At 40.7% G+C, this 16,735-nt stretch overlaps 1 protein-coding gene across 3 annotated transcripts in view; it reads right to left on the reverse strand.

Moving 5' to 3' along the window:
- The window catches only part of epb41a (erythrocyte membrane protein band 4.1a), an 89,081-nt gene that overhangs the window by 32,582 nt on the left and 39,764 nt on the right, over positions 1-16,735 (reverse strand). The window contains exons 12-15 of one of the 3 annotated variants that reach the window (XM_079828650.1): positions 16,307-16,551; positions 15,763-15,837; positions 15,033-15,071; positions 3,720-3,782 (exon numbers count right to left, since the gene is read on the reverse strand). In XM_079828650.1, coding sequence (XP_079684776.1) covers positions 3,720-3,782; positions 15,033-15,071; positions 15,763-15,837; positions 16,307-16,551 — 422 coding nt within the window. Of the gene's footprint in view, positions 1-3,543; positions 3,592-3,719; positions 3,783-15,032; positions 15,072-15,762; positions 15,838-16,306; positions 16,552-16,735 lie in introns of all 3 variants that reach the window. The other 2 variants (XM_079828648.1, XM_079828649.1) reach the window with 2 other exon arrangements.

A 16,735-nucleotide genomic window follows, 5' to 3' on the forward strand; every position in this document is an offset into this window, starting at 1 on the left:
GTTTTCAGTCAAGCGAATGTCACACACAAAGCCATTGTACAGATCGCCCATGGGCCACCAAGACACAGATCTCTTCTTTCCACTTTCACTGTCTTCTAATAGCATTTACCCCTTTTTCTCATCACTCGTGGCTTGATTTGTCACCCATCATCTCCTCTCAGTGGCATCGGGTAATCAGCTATGCTCAGCCAATATGACGCTATGAATATTCATCTCAGAGTTGAGTCTTTGTGAGTTCCCAAAACAAACGGTCCATGTGTGTACAGACAGACTGTGATTAATGAGATCGAGAGAGAGAGACAGACAGTCTAAAATCTCAGCTGATCTGTATTCATTTAACTTCAGTAGATAGGCGAGACTTTGGAAATAAAATGGAGAGAACTGATCTGTGTCTCAGTGCCCAACAGAACATCTGCAAGAATGAAACACTCTCATGAGAAACCAGCCCTCATCATCTACATTCACTGACTTCAGACAGCTGCTACGTGAAAATAAACAAAGCCAAGATGTTTGTCTGACTCCTCTGTAAATTTGGGGTAAGTCCTTTTAAGCAAGTCACTACTGCATTACAGTGTCAAATTAAAGATTGCAGGTTAGTAGTTTGAAACTGCTATTTATCTATTTATATTTAGCAAATGGTTCTGTTCCAAAATCTAGTGAGCTGACAACCTAGACAGTATTTTAAAGTATTGTAAGTGTTCCACGAACGCTAGCATATGCATAGTCTTAGACGAACGCATAATCTTTCAAGATATACTTAATTTGTCGTATATACTTCATCTTTGTTGTGTATTTGACAATTTGATGAGCGGTAAAAATGTATTTGCTAAAGAGTTGCGTGTATCTCTTAAACCCCTCACACAAACACTTGTCAACATAGGCATTGGGCATCTATTGTTTGTTGTATCTCCAGTAGTGTGTTGTTGTGGTTCCATCTCATCCTTTCCTTCAGACCAACTTTTTACATGTATTAAAATATCGTTAACTGAGCAACGTGCCAACATCAACTCTATAAAAAACATTGTGTGTAGCACTATTTTGTATGACTTTGCTGGAGCATGCTTATGATGTCTTAAAAGCTAGTCTGGCAGGCAGCTCACTAAAGTTTGTAAAATATCTCATTTCTGTTGTTATATCATTGGTAACACTTTAGTATGGGGAACACATATTCACTATTAACTATGACTTTTGCCTCAATAAACTCTTAATTTACTGCTTATTAATAGTTAGTATGGTAGTTTGTGTAGTGTTTAAATTTAGGTTTTGGGTAGGATTAAAGGGACAGTTTACCCCAAAATGAAAATTATCCCATTATTTACTCACCCTCAAGCCATCCGTGTATATGATATTCTTCTTTCAGACGAATACAATCGGAGTTATATAAAAAAATGTCCTGGCTAATCCAGCATTATAATGGCAGTGAATGGCAGCCCAAAATTTGAAGCCCAAAAAAGTGCATCCATCCATTATAAAAGTAATCTACACGGCTCCGGGGGGTTAATAAATGCCTTCTGAAGTGAAGCGATGAGCTTGTGTAAGAAAAATATCCATATTTAAAACTTTATAAAGTAAAATATTCAACTTATGAAGAAAGTTTAACGCCTCTCACTGTTCGAAATGCTTACGCTACGTCCGACGTCATACATTGAACCAGTTGCACTTTCTTCGCAAGTTGAATACGGAAGGCGGTCTGGCAGAAGCTAGATATTTTACATTATAATGTGTGAAATATGGATATTTTTCTTACACAAACGCATCACTTTGCTTCAGAAGGTCTTTATTAACCCCCGGAGCCGTGTGGAGTACGTTTATAATGGACGGATGCACTTTTTTGTGCTTCAAATTATGGGCTGCCATTCACTGCCATTATAAAGGTTAGATTAGCCAGGACATTTTTAATATAACTCTGATTGTGTTCATCGGAAAGTACAATGTCATATACACCTAGGATGGCTTGAGGGTGAGTAAATCATGGGGTAATTTTCATTTTTGGGGGAACTATCCTTTTATGGGATTTAGAATAAGGTCATGCAGAATAAGGCATTAATATGTGCTTTATAAGTACTATATAAATAGCCAATATCCTAGTAATATGCATGCTAATAAGCAACTAGTTAATAGCGAGGATTGAACCCTAAAATAAAGTGTTAACATATCATCAATTTAACTCTTCTATAAAAGGCAGATGAGGTGGTAATCATGTAAGCACTTCACTGGTTTTAACATTAGATAAGCAGTTCAAGCTCAGGTGTGAACAAAGCTTGAGTTTAGACATGGGTCAAATGCTGGGTTCTTATCTCTAAACATGTTGTTTTACAAACTGGTCTATATTCTATTCTAAAGCTATAGTGTACTAAATGAATCATATGCTGTCATAATTCAATGCAGCATATGATAGATTTGACACATGTCTGTTAATTAGTTGGTTTATGAAACAAAGCAAAGTGCAAAACAGTGCTTGGCTCAAACACCATACACAATTAATATAATAATAGTATATGTGATGGAGACAGTGTTATACATGATGTTTGGTTATACAGAGGTCACAGGGTTAGAAAAGAGGTCATGGTGTGGCTGAAAGGGTTAATGTCACAAAATCCACCTGGTTGTCAGACTCATTATAAGAGTCATCAGACCTCACAAGGACAACAGTGACAAACAGCTTTTGTAGCTTTTTATAGTATGTAAATATATGACTGGGACAGGCTGTATAATCAGTATAATTAACACTACAAATCAGTAATTTTTAAACATGTGATCTGATTACAAAGAAATAAATAAAAACATGCATTAGTAGCTACATGTACAGACAATGATTATACATCTGGCTAAACAGTAGACTTTTTCAGAATATTTATGGGCTTGTCACAGTTTAACCCTGGGTTAACATTTGTTTTTAACCCAGACTAAAGACCACTTTAAGTCTCATGAAATCCTGAATTCCCTGATTGAATATCCATGTGCTTCGCTCAGTCACTGTTTAGTTTCAGTGCCCATTAAAATAACAGTGACAGAAAACAGATTAAGTAGTGATGAAGAGACTGTATTATTGACATTTATATATAGATTTATGTGGTGACAATTCCACAGTTGGTCAGCTCTGTACACATGCTGTTCTTTTTCAATCATTAGTATTGAACTGTTTAGCCATGACGTCAATTTGCAGGCCAGCCTGCAGGCTAAATCTAGTGTGAAATCTCAAAATCTGGTAAGTATGAAGCATGTAAAGGAAACACGATACAGGGTTATAAATTGGTTATTAATTTAAAGTGTGAAAAGCCCATTAGAAAAGCTGGAACAGAAAAGGCATAGAGCCTACTGCTAAATTAAATAAAAGGCATTAATGTTAATAGCCTGTAAAAGGCATCTAAAGATGCATTTATCAGTGCTTAAACAACAACTACTGGCCACATTTTGCATGAAATTATTAACGAAAAAAATGTAAATAAATGTAATATAAAATAAGTTAAAAACAAAACTCCCAATCATATATTTAATGAAATAGTGCTAAAAAACAAAGAATAAATAGAAGCGAGTACTTGCATTACAGTTAGTGAGGTAAATAGTGCATGCCAAGCCTTTAGGGTTAAGCTACAGAACAAAACACAAAAGAGAGTGTGCGGTGAGTAGAATGAAGAAAGAAACAAGATGAAACAGAATATCATGCAGTGAGACATGCAGCAGCAAAAACAAGACATTTCCAGAGTTTCAATACAAACCTCCAACATTAAATTGCTATGTCTGATATAAATAGTTTCACCCTCAATTTTCTTAGCTCTTTTCTGTGAAGAACAGGGGGGAAAAAAGTTGGCAGTGTTTGAACGTAGAGAAAGTCGTGAAATGATTCTTGGGTCATTTTTAAGGTTTGATCTGCAGTTTCATTCAGTGTGTGGGGATGTGGAGGGATGGAGACAAATCAAATATGGATGAACCATAGCAGCCGCAGCTGGACAGGGGGGAGAGGTCAAAGGTCAGGGGTGACTGCGAGGTCAGGGATAATTGTGCAATGGGTAAAGTTATGAAATTGTAATGAGTTTAAAATAAGCTCCTCTTTGCCATCATTTGTGAAACACTATTCACTTTGTAATTGTCTGGTGTTATCAAATCAATTCTACATTTAATTGAGCATCATGACCCTCTGGCCAACCTGTGTAAATCTTGTCTTGAAAATGTTTTGGATGATCTTGGTTATAAGATGAATATTAGAGAGTATTGTCCATAACTACGTGATTATCTACAGTATATAAAATCACACTACCAGTCAAAGGTTTGGACATAGGTGACCACATTTTTATATCTCATGATCTTAAAAGCTTGTGATCTCCCTTGTGAAAAAGAAGTGTACTTAATTGTATTAAATGTGCACTTGCATGATATTATATTAATAAAACATTACTTTTAAGTACATTTAAGTGTACTTAGAGAGTATTCTTTCATGGCTATGTTCATGTTTCTTAACACACTTTAAAAACACTCTTAAAAAAAGTGCTCTTTGTAATCATTTAAAATTTAACTTAAAAGTAAAACTTTTATTTTTGACTGTAAATCCTGTGTTGTGCTTTAAAGAAATATACTTATCTGAATGTGTTGACTAACATATTAAAGCCCATGTAAAGTATTTGATTACAATTTTAACTGTAGTGTGTTATTCAATATTACATTTAAAGTTAATATATTTGAAATGTACTGAATTGCTACATCATTATGATTATGAATGTGCAATTTCAAATATATTTAAATGCATTACATACATGTTTCAATAGAAATTACATTAAAGTATATTTTAGTTTACCACAAATGCTTGTCAGTACATTCGGCAGTAACCACATTTCAAAGACAATAGAAGTAATAATGAAATTACATGTAAAGATGCTCTTAAGTGGGTTAAAATTACTCTAAAGTTCATCAAATTGCATTTAATAAATGTAAACTATAATACATTTTAATTTGCACTTAAGGACTATTATATACTATTTTAAAACATGTTATTTCTGCAATAAAATTTTGCTAAAGTATATACATCTTTTTCACAAGGGTAGGAATAAATAAATGTAAATAATGCTCTATGCTTCCCTTTAACAACCTTTCTAGATTGTATCTGTTCTTTCACTTCTAGGCTAGTGCACTATTCAAGAGAAAATTATGCAAATCCAAACAATTCTGACTTGAGTAGGTAGCTGTGGGTTACATTCTCTAACCATGCATATATGTGTGTGGTTTTCACACAGAAATCATAATTCATAAACAAGTTTGAATTATTGAGGATGAAATTTAGAATCGGTTCAAGCCTGGTGGTCTTAAAAACATTAAATGTATTGAATGTTATAGCTTTTTCTAGAGTAGGTTCGGCATAAAGTTTAGCCAGTCATGTTTAGTCAAGGCCTTTTGGGAATTTGAGAATGACACGCTGCACGTGCAGCCAGGTGAGACCACATCTTTAGAGAGCCTATGCATATAAGTCAAAGAGATCCATTGCTTTGCTGTCTTCTTTTTCTGCCAATGTTGCCTGCAAAAGCATCCAACTACTCAACAAGATCAACAGTAATTCAGACACTAGCAAACTGTGGAGGCATTCACCTCTTTCCTCCCACATCCTCCCTAATGGCTGACAACTTTGCCAATTTTTCGCAGATAAAGTAACAATCAGCAGCAGCCAATTCTCAACACAACAAACTAACAAACACCCACGACTCGCATGCAAATCTCTACTCTCCTCTTATGGAGGCAGCGGTCTCTAAAGTTCTCCTCTCCAACCATCCTACCACATGCCCCATTGATTCTATTCCCTCCCATATTTTACACAGCATCTCTCCCACTATTCTGCCTTTACTAGTGTGTGTGAACTAGCTTTACAGATAGCTAACAGTCTCCAATAAAGAACTAGGAAGCATCTTGCTGTTTTAGTGTGTTTTACTGGAAGGACTGTAAAACTGTAACATACAGAAACAAAAAGAAAACATATTACAATCTCAATAAGGAGAATATACAATGCAAATATAAAATAAGTAGCTTAGAATTAACTAAACCCTCAAAAACGATCGCATTAGCGAGAGAATAGCACAAAGCTAATATACATGGAAAATGCCATAGGGAAGCTAACAGTACTAGCGTCACATATTTCCTTACAAATTACAAATAGAAAACATGCTAAAATTACTCAATTTGGAATATAAAGGAAGCTAAGATCACTTATCAAACAAATACTTACAGACAGATAATTGCCAGGGACCAAAATAATGATTTACAGCCTTTAACACTCTGGGAGATCGACTTGCTGAAGGATTGTTAGTAAAATAACTGAACTACGGAGGCTCTGCGTGGACAAAACACATAAAACTCAAAACACAAATAATTCTTCCCACAAGGGGGCAGCACACTCCCCGTCTGATATACTGCTATATCACTATTGACCTTTAACTAATAACACAATTTCAGAAATAGGTCTTGAGTACACCTTAGCAGTGCCTTCTTTAATTATCCGTACGTCTACTTTACGTACTCTTTTATCTCGACCAGGATAAGTGTCCACAATAAGTCCAGTAGGCCATTCGTTTCTTTTGACCTGAATGTCCTTTAGAAGAACAACGTCACCAATGGCTAAGTTTGGTTGATCTGCTTGCCATTTTCTTCTTGGTTGAAGGGATGCCAGATACTCTTCTCGCCATCGTTTCCAGAATGAGTTGGCAAGACTTTGCACCTGTTTCCATTGCTTCCGGTACAAATCCTTTAGGTCAAAGTCTCCAGGTGGAATAGAGACAGGACAGATTTTCTGAGTGAGAAGGGCTCCTGGTGTCAGCAAATCGGGTTGTTGAGGGTCGGAAGACACAGGTACTAATGGACGACCATTCATTATGGCTGTTACCTCTGCCATGAACGTCACAAGTACTTCATGAGTCAGATTTGGAGAGTGAACTTTCAGCAACATAGCGTCCAAAATACGTCGGGCCACTCCGATCATTCTTTCCCACACCCCTCCCATGTGAGAGGAGTGAGGTGGATTGAACTTCCAAGTGCATGCCTCATTTTTGAGGTAGGATTGAAGCTCTGAATCTTCTGAACTTATCTGAAGCTCTTTGCACGCTCCAACGAAGTTCGTTCCACAATCTGATCGAAAGAGCTTGGTGGGGCCTCTTATGGCCAGGAACCTCCTGAGAGCGTTTATGAAACTTGAAGTGGAGAGAGACTCAACTACCTCGATGTGAACTGCTCGTGTAACTAAACAGGTAAACATTACTGCCCAGCGCTTGTTCTCTAACACACCACCTCTTGTCCGGCGGATGCTGATGTTCCATGGACCAAACACGTCCACCCCAACATGTGTGAAAGGAGGAGATTGGATGAGGCGATCAGATGGAATGTCTGCCATCTTTTGTTGTTGTACATTTCCTCTTAACCTGCGGCAGGTTGTACATTTGTTGAGAAGATTTGTCACCAACCTTTTCCCTCCAAGGATCCACAGTCCAGCAGACCTGATAGCTCCTTCTGTGATGAGTCTACCTTGGTGCACAACCTGTTTGTGATAGAACTGAACCAGCAAAGCAGCAATGTGATGCTTCTTTGGAATAACGATGGGCTGGCTTTGTTCTTGAGTTATATCGGCAGAAGTCACACGTCCTCCTACTCGCACCAGTCCTTCTTTGTCCAAAAACACATTGAGATTCTTCAGTGGACTGTGTTTTAGTATGTCCTCTCCTTTGTTCAAAGTTTTTAATTCTTTTCCAAATGTCTCGCCTTGAACAGTTCGTACAATCACTAATTTTGCTTGTGTTAGAGCGTCCATCTTCGGTTCATTTGATTCAGGAGCTTTTGAGAAAGACCTGACCTTTTCAATGAGTTTGGCTATAGCTTGTGTAAGACGTTTCCAACTGGAGAAGCGTTCAAACCTGTGTGAGCCGAGCAATTTTGTCACAGTATTAGTTGCAAATGTTGAGACTTGTGGGCGGACTTCAATGTCTGTGGCAGGTTCCACAAGTTGAAAGCAGTTTGATTCCACAGGACACTCCCCATCGCTTTTCCTCAAGAAGTCTGGACCAGTCAACCAATTGGTAGAACTCAGTAGTGAAGCTGGCACATGCCGTGTTCCATGATCGGCAGGATTGATTTCCGTACTCACAAAGTGCCACTGACTGGGTTCAGATGACCTTCTGATTCGAGCAACACGGTTGGCGACGTAGACATAAAACCTTCGGCTGCTGTTGTTGATGTAGCCTAAGACTACTCGGCTGTCAGTGTAGTATTTCACTTTGTGAATTTCGATGTCAAGTTCACTTAGTAGCATGTCTGCCAGCTCCACCGCCAGAACTGAAGCGCATAGCTCCAAGCGAGGTACTGTGTGAACTTGTCTAGGAGCTAATTTAGACTTGCCCATGCAGAAGCCTACGTGGACGTGACCTACGGTGTCTATGGCTCGAAGGTACGCCACTGCTGATATGGCTGATGTAGAAGCGTCTGCAAAGACACACAGCTCTCTTTGACAGGTAGATTGCAGTGACGTGTTCACATACTGTCTAGGAATTTGTAGTTTCTCAAGGTCAACAAGCGAGTCTTTCCAAGATTTCCATTGTGCTTCTTTTCCTGCTGGCAGTGGAGTGTCCCATTCACAGTTCTCTGAGCACAATTCTCTGATGAGAGCCTTGCCTTGTACGATGATGGGGGCTGCAAACCCAAGGGGATCATACAGGCTGTTAACTGCAGAAAGAATGCCCCTTCTTGTGAATGGCTTGTCTTCTCTTGACACAATGAAGGTGAAACAGTCATTTTGCAAATCCCAGTTAAGCCCTAAACTTCTCTGTAAGGGCAGGGGTTCTGCACCAAGGTCAAGGTTTTTCAGTTCCTTTGCACGTTCTTCTGATGGAAATGCTTCCATTACAGTTGGGCTATTGGAGGCTATTTTGTGCAAGCGAATGTTAGAGTCTGCAAGCATTTCTTTGGTGCTTTTCAAAGTTTGGATGGCGCTGGCGTCTGAAGAAAAGGAAGCCAGTCCGTCATCAACGTAGAAGTTTTTAAGGACAAACTGTTTGGCCTCGTCACTGTATTCTTCTTGTGTAGCCAGCGCTGCCCTCCGTAGACCATATATTGCTATGGCGGGAGACGGGCTATTTCCAAACACGTGTACAGTCATCCTGTACTCTCTGATGGCCTTTGTGGGATCGTTACCTTCGTACCACAGAAAACGCACAAAGTCGCGGTGGTCCTCACGAATGACAAAACAATAGAACATTTGCTCTATGTCTGCAGTGATTGCCACAGGTTCTTTGCGGAAACGCAAGAGGACCCCAATAAGTGTGTTGTTCATGTCTGGGCCGGTCAACAAAACATTGTTCAGAGAGGTGTCTTCGTGAGTGGCACTAGAGTCAAACACTACACGTATCTGGTTAGGTTTGCGATGATGGTAGACACCAAAAAACGGTAGGTACCAACACTCTTGGTCTTTGTTGAGTGGTAGAACGGGTTCTGCATGTCCTGACTCAAACATTTTCTGCATAAAGTTCAAGAAATGTTCTTTCATGAGGGGCTTTTTGTCAAGCACGCGACACAGCGAATTGAGACGTTTGACCGCTTGGTCTCGGTTGTTGGGTAGTCTGTTCCTGTTTGTTTTGAAGGGTAATGGCGCCACCCAGCTGTTAGACTCGTCCATAAACATTTGCTCATCCATGATCTTCAGAAAGAGTTCATCATCCACTGACATGGCAGGTTTATCATCATGTGGAGTTCTCATGAACAGTTTGTTGAAGAGACAGTCATTTTCGTCTATGTCAATCAAGCTGGTCGTGTTCGAAGAGTTAAATGGGGAGTCAGTGCCCAGGACCTTTTCTTTGACATGGAATGAGTTGGGGCAGGAGTCCAAAAGAGATGTGCGTCCGTTGTTCAACACAGTTGTGCGGTAAACACTGACTTTGCTTGGCACATGCGCACCCCCAAGACAAACCTCACCTATTATGACCCAGCCAAGGTCGAGGCGCTGGGCGTACGGAGCATCGTGGGGGCCGTTGTAATGCTCTCTGACCTTGTGCACTCTTGGTATGTCCCGACCGAGGAGGATCAGTATTGAAGCATTTGGGTCCAAATCTGGAACCTTGGCTGCCAAATGCTTGAGGTGAGAGTGGTGTATTGCGACCTCCGGTGTCGGAATCTCAGATCGATCATCTGGGAGCATGTTGCACTCGATTAATGTGGGAAGCCGGACGCTAATGTTGCCGTCGAGAGACTCCACTATGAAACCGTCAGCTTGGCGCGCCCTTGTCTCTCCTACACCTGAGCAGGTTTTCAAAGTGTAAACTTTGGTGCCTGTGTTGACGTTAAAGATCTCAAAGAATTCTGTCTTAGCTAAAGACCTATTGCTTTGCTCGTCTAACACAGCATAGGCTTTCACTGCCTTTTCTTTGTGTCCAGCAGGATAAATGTTGACTAGACAGATTTTGGAGCATGAACGTGAGCTGTTACCTTTGCCACAGATCTCTGTACATTTGGACACAATGGCCTGGATAGGACTTTCTGGTTGCTCCCCGCCATGTCCGTCTGGGGCTACAGAGCCTGGAGTTTCCGTTTTCCAGGGTGCTGGTCCAGGGTGCAGCGCGGTGGTGTGGTGGTCGCTTTTACACTCATTGCAATGTACGCTTGCGTCGCAGTCTTTTGCCATGTGGTTGACGGAGGAACAACACTTGAAACAAATATTATTTTCCTTCAGAATGGCCTTTCTCTCATCCAAGGTCTTTGCTCTGAAACCACGACACTTGCGAAGGGAGTGTGGTTTGTTGTGGAGCGGGCACAGTTTATCTGGGTCAACCACCTTTTGGTCAGAGGGGCCACGATAGCCTTTTGGAGCAGTTATTTCAGTTTTACGAACAGATACTGTGGTTTTGAAGTTGGGCTTGCTCAGTCTTTCAGGCCTATAAACACTTGGGCAACCAGCAGAAAGCAAGGGGGCAAAGCTTGGGTCATTAAGAGTTTTAGCTTTGTCGCACACAAACTTCACGAAAACAGGGAAAGGCGGGTACGAAGCGTGGTGGTACTCTTTGTAGTGAGAAGCTGAAGTAATCCATTTCTCTTGGAGGTGGAATGGAAGTTTTTGAACGATAGGAGTGATGCCCCTGGACGTATCTAGGTAACTCAGGCCAGGTAAGAGACCATCTACACGGGCAGCATCAAGCTCTGAGATTAGATCACCAAGCTCCCTCAACTTGTGATTTTCTCTGTTTGCGATTTTGGGAAAATCTTCCAACTTTTTCAGGAGAGCATTTTCTATTGCTTCAGGGGACCCATAACTGTCCTCCAGTCTTTGCCACACCATTTTGACACCAGTTGTGGCATCGTAGGTGTGTACAGCCCTTAATCGTTTCGCTTGCTCTGATGATTTGGGACCTAACCACTTGCAGAGGAGATCCAACTCCTCTCTTGGGGATAAATAGAGTCCTTCTGTAGCGTTCACGAAAGATGCCTTCCAAGCCCAGTAATTTTCAGGCTTATCATCGTACGTCAGGAGCCCTGAGCTAACCAACTCTCTGCGAACCAAATATTTAGCTAAGTCTGATGTGGCTGGGGAATTGGACTCGTTTGCACTGACAACAGGGCGTGGAGACGATAGCCTGGGCTGGAAAGGGGCAGACTGATTCATAGAGTGTGGCTGAAATCTGTGGTCAGTAGTAACTGGGGTTGGATGCTGCGAGTAAGATGTGAAAAGGGCATTTTTGAACAAGCTTTGGCCATTAGAATGATCTGCTCCACTGTTGCTGCCATACTGTGAGGAATGCACCACTGGTAGCTCTTGAAACTGATATTCACTAATCTCACTGTTTTGTATGCTGAGCTCTTTGACTTTATTTTGCACAAATTCACCACTGTACTTTACTCGCTGGACTGCTGGAAGCACTTGTGCGGTAGCTTGTGCAGAGTTAAAGCTGGTATTAGCCGGCGGAGGTGGAACTGGTATGGGTTCGACGACGTTGTCGCTGTTTTTAGGAAACCAGGTATCTCCACCTTCATCCACGGCTGCTGCCTCTAGGACCTCTGCTTCGGCGTTAGCAGCTGCAGCTGCACTCTGTAGACGCAGTCTGAGGAGGTCAGCGCTGAGCTCTGCTTTCTTTTTTGTAGCTTCAGCTTCGATGTGGGCCTTTTCTTTTATCACCTCTGCTTCTCTTTCAGCGTATGCTGCCTGTGCTTGAGCGGCAGCTGCTCTAGCACGTGCCTTTGCTGCCAAAACGCTTGCACTGGACCATTGACTGGCACCTGACCGCTGACTGGCACGTGACCGCTGACTGGCACGTGACCGCTGACTGGTCCGTGAGATGTTGGAACAGTTCGATCTTGTTTCCCACAGGTCACCAACGTTGCTGTATGTGCTTTGGCGATCCGGGACAGCAGTGTTGTCTTCTGTATCGACTTTTGGCTGACCTTCCATCTGTCTTTTTACTATTCTGCCTTTACTAGTGTGTGTGAACTAGCTTTACAGATAGCTAACAGTCTCCAATAAAGAACTAGGAAGCATCTTGCTGTTTTAGTGTGTTTTACTGGAAGGACTGTAAAACTGTAACATACAGAAACAAAAAGAAAACATATTACAATCTCAATAAGGAGAATATACAATGCAAATATAAAATAAGTAGCTTAGAATTAACTAAACCCTCAAAAACGATCGCATTAGCGAGAGAATAGCACAAAGCTAATATACATGGAAAATGCCATAGGGAAGCTAACAGTACTAGCGTCACATATTTCCTTACAAATTACAAATAGAAAACATGCTAAAATTACTCAATTTGGAATATAAAGGAAGCTAAGATCACTTATCAAACAAATACTTACAGACAGATAATTGCCAGGGACCAAAATAATGATTTACAGCCTTTAACACTCTGGGAGATCGACTTGCTGAAGGATTGTTAGTAAAATAACTGAACTACGGAGGCTCTGCGTGGACAAAACACATAAAACTCAAAACACAAATAATTCTTCCCACAAGGGGGCAGCACACCCACACTTTAAACAGCAATCACATGCATCATAAATGCTTCACTACACACGGGAACTTTTCCCACCACATTCAGGCTGGCTTGTGCAACTAACATTAAATTCAAGACCATCTGCAGACTAGTCTGTCTTCTTCCATTCATGGCGAAAAACACTTGAGTCTTTTTTTTTTCACAGAACAAGCTGCTAGACAGCAATCAGTGAGGATTTAACTTGATTGACTTGATTTCAAAGCGAGCATTCAACAGATTCAGCCTTGCTGACTTTTTCGTATGGACCAATAGCTCTGCAAAGTTATAATGCTGATTTGCTCATGATTCTAAGAAGAATTTAAAGGGGGGGGGGGGGGGGGTTCTGCCTAACAGGTAAATTCTTCAGGAGATCTTGGAGTATCAACGGGGTACCATAGGGTCCAGTGCGTGGCCCCTTCCTTTTTTCAATATATTTACTATATTGCCAAAAGCAGGCCAGTTAAGTTCCCCCACACCAAACTCGCTCATCCATGTCTTTATGGACCTTGCTTTGTGCACTGGTGCGCAGTCATGTTGGAACAGGAAGGGGCCATCCCCAAATTGTTCCCACAAAGTTAGGAGCATGAAATTGTCCAAAATGTCTTGGTATGCTGAAGCATTAAGATTTCCTTTCACTGGAACAAAGGGGCCAAGCCCAACCCCTGAAAAACAACCCCCACACCATAATCCCCCCTCCACCAAACTTTACACTTGGCACAATGCAGTCAGGAAAGTACCGTTCTCCTGGCAACCACTAAACCCAGACTCGTCCATCGGATTGCCAGACAGAGAAGAGTGATTCGTCACTCCAGAGAACACGTCTCCACTGCTCTAGAGTCCAGTGGCAGCATGCTTTACACCACTGCATCCAACACTGTGGCCATCCCCTCGGCCATGGAAACCCATTCCATGAAGCTCTCTGTTCTTGTTCTCTCTGCTCTGCACTGTTCTTGAGCTAATCTGAAGGCCACACAAAGTTTGGAGGTCTGTAGCTATTGACAGAAAGTTGGCAACTCCTTCACACTGTTCGCCTCAGCATGCGTTGACCCCGCTCTGTGATTTTAAATGGCTTACCACTTTGTGGCTGAGTTGCTGTTGTTCCCAATTGCTTCCACTAACATTATAATACCACTAGCAGTTGACCGTGGAATATTTAGTAATGAGGACATTTTTCACGAATGGACTTGTTGCACAGGTGGCAACCTATCATGGTACCATGCTTGAATTCGCTGAGCTCCAGAGAGCGACCCATTCTTTCACAAATGTTTGTAGAAGCGTCTGCATGCCTAGGTGCTTGATTTTATGCACCTTTGGCCATGGAAGTGATTGGAACTCCTGAATTCAATGATTGGGAGGGATGTCCCAATACTTTTGACAATATAGTGTACTGCTGAATCATCCAGGGCATGGGTTTTTTCAGGAAAATAGGTATGTCCAAACCTCTGACTGGTAGTGTATATATCTCTGTTATATCTTCTGTTATACATTATCAGCATTCTTTATTTCTGTTGATAGAGCTTAAGTTGTTTTGAACATTCCTTAAAATATGCTTTAATATTGCTTCTCTAAAAATGTTAATTAATTAAAAAGTACAATTCAAACATTTATAAAATTGTTTATATTATTTATCTCAGTTGGATTTAAAGTTGGAGTAACTCAGGTTTGCAACAGGGGAACACAGTTTGGCTTCCCTAAAAACCAAAGTTTATGTCTGCATCCATGTAAAAGGCACTACATGATAACAGACAATGCATGCTAGAGTAAATGCCACAATAACAATGTCATAATGTTCATCTGTACTTTACTCTTGGGGCGTGAACACTTCATTCTGTATACCTCAGAATGCACTGATTCACTGGTGCTACCAGTATGTATCTGACAGCTACAGTGCTGTCTGGTACAGCCAAACTCATACAAGTGCAAGCAAGATACAGCCAAAGCAGATGAGAAAAAATAATAAATTATCTTTTTGTTGTAAAACATGGACAGTGAGGAGATGATGAGTACAATGGCATCGTCCTCATGCTGTGATAACTGTATGGAACGAGCTCTGACCTTCCTCATGCGCACCATCTCTGTGTCCGCCCGTGGCGACTGTTTAGACCCCAGGGGGGAAGGAAGAGAGCATGTAAGTGTCTACAAAACAAGTTACACGTTTGTAGATTCACAATGGTTATGATTTCTTTACAGCTGTTCATTTATGCCTTATAGCATGTTACTATAATATTGTAAGCATGCACTAATCTTTTAACATAAGTTTTTGCTTGTTCTATTAATGAAAATAATATCACTGATTTTGCAATTGCTCCTTTGCTAAGCCCCGCCTTAAAATTACTGACCAATCCATCTTAAGCAACTGCTGGTCTCTGCAATATTATTAGACACCCTTTGTTCTTTTAAAAAAAAAAAAAGTCTATAGAAGTTATGTCTGTTTGGAAACTCTTTTATTTAGCAATTTTACAGGTATTGTCCAAAAATACAGTAAAAAGTTATTGCCAGGGTACTAATAATAACACAAGGTTCTTGAGAAGTGCATTCAACTATGTGGAAGCTCTCATTCCCTAATAAATATGTGTAATATCAGTTAGAATATTTGTTCCAAGATACATTAATGTTAATAACTTAGATAATAAAATAGTTAATTTGCATTTTGATTCAGAACGTAGGTATGTAAAGCTTCATCAAGGGGGGTGGAGCTTAGTGAAGGGTCAATTTTATCAAATGCTTTTTTTAAAAATGCATATAATAACAGCCTTAGTGATTGGCTGAAATCATGAGCACAAACCTGGCTCTTTCTCTCCCCATTGGTGGCTGACACCACCGGGGCATCACGGTGCCGCCGTTCTCGCCGGGCTACCGTCTGCAGCAGCACAGAGAGAGTATGCATACTCTTGCTATCTCAAATAGACCTAAATATCATGTCTGTCTAACATTTGTGGTCCCAAGTAAAGATGCTTTTGTTTCTAATTTGAACTGTTGTCATTCTTGTAATGAAAAGTTATTAAGGCATCTTACATGTACGTTAAGGCTTGCTTTCTTATCACTTACTCCAATAATTCAAAGGTCAGTTAGGAGTCTGGACAGCAGATTTATAAAAATGGTTCATGGATCAAAGCATTTATTTTGTTTAAGTTTCTGAGGCTTTCATCTATACTTACACATAAAATAGGTGGGGAAATTAGACACTAAAATGATTTAAAACAAAATATAATTTTGTTAAATAAATTAAAAAATAACAGTAGTATTAATTATGATTTAAAATATATTACCTTTAATTTCATATTGATAAAGTATACTATATATTTTGTGTGTGTGTGTGTGTGCCATACCTTGATTTCAAGTGTGCCCTCTGCTTTGGTGCTGTGTGTTTTAGAGCCATCTGTCACATGGGTCTCTGCCTTGACCTCACTCTTCCTCTCAGAGGAGCGTAGACGGCCCGTGGGCGTGGACGTCTCTTTACGGTCAGTGCGGGCAGCAGATGCCACTGGGGAAGGAGCCACATCACACGGGGAGATGGGAGACATGATGGGAGCGCTGACAGGACGAGCGTTCTTATCTGGGGTCGAAACCATGGCTGTCAGAGAGAAATAAATTGGACAGAGGAGAAAGAAAAAAGTATGTTACACTAAAGTCATAGTAAAAATAAACAAGTTCACTTTAACATAGATAGTGACAATTGTTTGAGTTCTGCCGTAAAACCAGTTTAAGTGTTTGCTGTGCACCTTTGCTGGGAAACATAGACGACATATAAGCCGTAA

This window comes from Gobio gobio (assembly GCF_949357685.1).
Source record: "Gobio gobio genome assembly, chromosome: 11".
In the NCBI taxonomy this organism is placed as follows: domain Eukaryota; kingdom Metazoa; phylum Chordata; class Actinopteri; order Cypriniformes; family Gobionidae; genus Gobio; species Gobio gobio.